A 3,358-nucleotide genomic window follows, 5' to 3' on the forward strand; every position below is an offset into this window, starting at 1 on the left:
GGAATGCCTTAAGCCGAAAAAGCCGGTTTGTGGCGTCTGCCGCAGTACCCTGTCGCCTGGCAGCAGAGCTCTGGACTTGGAAAAGCAAATTGAAACGACAGAAACCGCTTGCAATGGCTGCAATAAGAAAGTATGAAAGTATTTGGAAATTAAGTGCATGAAGTGTGCCTGCTTGGCCATGCTGCTTAGAGGGAAATAAAGTGCTTGCTCTTCAGCTTCCTGCAGAATCATGTCAAAACGTTCGTTCTGATAGGCGCCTAAGATATTTTATATAGGCAGAACCCAAGTGTTGACATTTTTTTTTCCACAGTGTTTTTTTTTTTTGTTACTTCTTCAGGAAGTGAATTTCAAATGAAAGATACTGATTTTAAAATTAAAGTAAAATATTGCTTCTGAAGCTGCTTGTGTGAACGTGCTTCTGTGGGAGGAACATTGTAATGAAACAGCGGATGTGGGCTTTAGGTAGAATCATAGAATTATATATATTATTTATATAGCGATCTCTTTGGCTCTTGAACAGAGATATTTTTGCTTTGTTTGAAATAGTTATGAGTCAAAGTTGTCTTGTATGGGTGGTGTATTCCACGGACTTGCTGTTTGCTGGTGTCCTGCATGTTGAATACCTGTATGGCATCCTTCCTGTCATTCACTTTCTCTTTGTAAAGTTGGTCGTCTTAGCATTAATTGGATGTATGAGAAAATATCTTAGCAGATGGCAAAACATCAGGAAAAGGATAATTAGACACACTAAGGTGAGGGCAATAGTTCGATTCATTTCACTTTTTGTTTCTGGGTGGTATCTTTACTCTGTCTTTATTCCAGGTGATAGAAGACTGTAGTGCCTTGAATTACAGATTTCCTTATTGTAAATTTGAATTTCCATTAGTGGGATTGAACAATTAGCAATTGATATACACCAAGATCTGTACTAAAAGCCAGATTGTTTTCCATATACTGTCTCTTCTTCCTCCTCAGTGACCAGGTAAACTGGCTTTATGTGAAGCATTTTTTAATATATATACTATAGTATAGGTTAAGAGAAGTGAGCTGTCCTGAAGAGTGTTGTGTCTGTAAAATATTACAGGCTGCAAAGTTACAGGTTAACTAATCTGTATTCTCAAAGCTTTCCGCCTTGCCAGAGAAAGTGTTTGGGTTTTCCTGCTTTAACACTATCTGCAGAAGGCTACTTTGTTTTACATGTTTACTACCACTGCTTAAAACTGTGGAAGTTTAAATTAACCTTGCTATGCACTTGTTGCCTGCACAGATGTATCTCTCAAAGATGCGTAGCCATGCAGCTTCTTGTCCAAAATACCAGAATTACATCATGGAAGGTGTGAAAGCTGTAACTAAAGAACCACTTCACAACAGCAGGTAACTACCTCTTCTCTGGAAATACTTGTCCCTTTTTGTCACCAGAACAGGGCTGTTACTGATTAATCATTATAAAAATCTCAATTTTGCTTCTTCTGTGCCATTTTATCTTTAAAAAATGTAACTGCATTATGGGGTTTCATGCGAACTGTAGCATTTTGGAGTAATAGCAGACCTTACCTCTTTGCTCAGTTTGGGTATTAATTGCTTTAATCCTTTCACATTGTTAAAAACTAAGCTTTAACACTGCATCTTGTCCTGGTTTCCTCTGGGATAGAGTTAATTTTCTTACTAGCAGCTGGTATAATTCTGTGTTTTGGATTTAGGATGAGAATGTTGATAATGCACGAATGGTTTTAGTTGTTGCTAGGCAGTCAAGGACTTTTTCAGATTCCAGTAGAAGCTGAGAGGGAGCATAGACAGGGCAACCGGCCCAAGCTGACCAAAGGAATATTCCGTACCATAAATGTCATGCTCAGTATATAAATGGGGGCTGGCCAGGGGGCGGGGATCCGCTATCGCTGGGCAACTGATCATCAGGCGCTGAGCAATTGCATTGCATCACTCATCTTGTGTATTTTTACCATCACTATTATTATTTTATTTTCCGTTACTGTTCTATTAAACTCTCTTTATCTCAACCATGAGGTTTTTTCCTTTTTCTCCTTCTTCTCCCTGTCCCGCTGGGGGGTGGTGGGGTGGTGAGTGAACGGCTGTGTGGTCCTAGTTGCCGGCTGGGTTTAAACCGTAACAATCTGACTGTGTACAGGCAAGCTGTGCTGCTTTCTGCATAGTCCGTGCACTAGACATCTTAAAGATCAGGGTACTCAGTAAAAGTAGCTATTTTTAAATAAAATCTTTTCTCTTTCTGTCTCTTGATTCAAGTAACTTACAATGAAGGGAAGTTGGAATCGATTGCAGTGTGCTCACCTGCATTGTGGCATACTGGGTGGTACACTGTGCTTTAAAAAAAAAAAAAGATAAATGGCATTTATAACATTTGTAGAAGAGCTCTCATTCTGTGTAAATATGGATGATATTAAGAGTTCCTTAAGCTGTTGTTTGGAATTAAAAAGCTGATTGTTAAAATTTGCTTGTCTTAATTGCATAGAATAAGCTTGTTGCTTTAAATTATTTCTATTCTTAAGAGCTGGTAAGATAACTTTTGAGTATTGAATCCTAAAGATTTTACTTTTACATTTCTTACAATATGTCACCTCTTTTTCTCCTCCCAACCAGGAACTTCCCAAATCGCTTTACCTTTCCTTGTCCGTATTGCAGCGAGAAAAACTTTGATCAAGAAGGACTAGTTGAACACTGCAAAACATTGCACAGCATGGATGCAAAACAAGTGGTAATAAAAAGTCTTGGTGCAAGAATTGCAATGAAGTCTAGTCTTAAATGCCTTTGAAACAATGAATTAGAGACTTACTCTTGAAGTTAAGTACATATTTATAATTACTCCTGTTAAAGTCAAATGTGGGTATGCTGTTTGTGCATTTAACTTTTATAGAATTTCGATGTTGGTTTTCGATACATTCTCTGGAATGATTAGTGTCTATTCCTGTTGCAGCCAGGTCACATACTCCTTTCATATTTGAAAAATGGCAGACGTTCAAAGTTAATTAGGCACAGTAACAAACAGAAAATGAATAAGATACAATTAAAAAAAAAAAAAGTCAGGGGTTTAATTTTCCCCTCTGCTGTTTTCAGCAAGAAGATATTATAAACCATTAGGAAAAATGCTTGCAAAAAAGAGTGTGTAATTCTAATACTCTTTACCTGCTGGTACTGCCTGTCATATAAAAGGAATTGCAAAACATGGAACTGAATGTGAAACTTTCATTTTTCTGGAAAGTTTTTTGAAATTCCAAATTGTTTAGAAAAAAAGTTCCTTTTTCCCCTTGGGGAGAATGATCTTTGCAAGAGAGATCAAGGAAACTTTTCTGTTACTGACAAATAAAGGCTGACATCTTCTAAGGTA

General features: G+C 37.5%; 1 protein-coding gene across 1 annotated transcript in view; it reads left to right on the plus strand.

Annotated features, from left to right (window-relative positions):
- Positions 1-7: 7 nt before the first annotated feature.
- The window catches only part of RNF114 (ring finger protein 114), a gene marked incomplete at its 5' end in the record, with an annotated part of 4,094 nt that continues 743 nt past the window's right edge, over positions 8-3,358 (plus strand). Inside the window, 3 exons of the mRNA XM_009893350.1 lie at positions 8-130; positions 1,268-1,374; positions 2,614-2,728. Coding sequence (XP_009891652.1) covers positions 8-130; positions 1,268-1,374; positions 2,614-2,728 — 345 coding nt within the window. The remainder of the gene's footprint in view (positions 131-1,267; positions 1,375-2,613; positions 2,729-3,358) is intronic.

Source organism: Charadrius vociferus, unplaced genomic scaffold, assembly GCF_000708025.1.
Source record: "Charadrius vociferus isolate BGI_N301 unplaced genomic scaffold, ASM70802v2 scaffold259, whole genome shotgun sequence".
Classification (NCBI taxonomy): Eukaryota; Metazoa; Chordata; class Aves; order Charadriiformes; family Charadriidae; genus Charadrius; species Charadrius vociferus.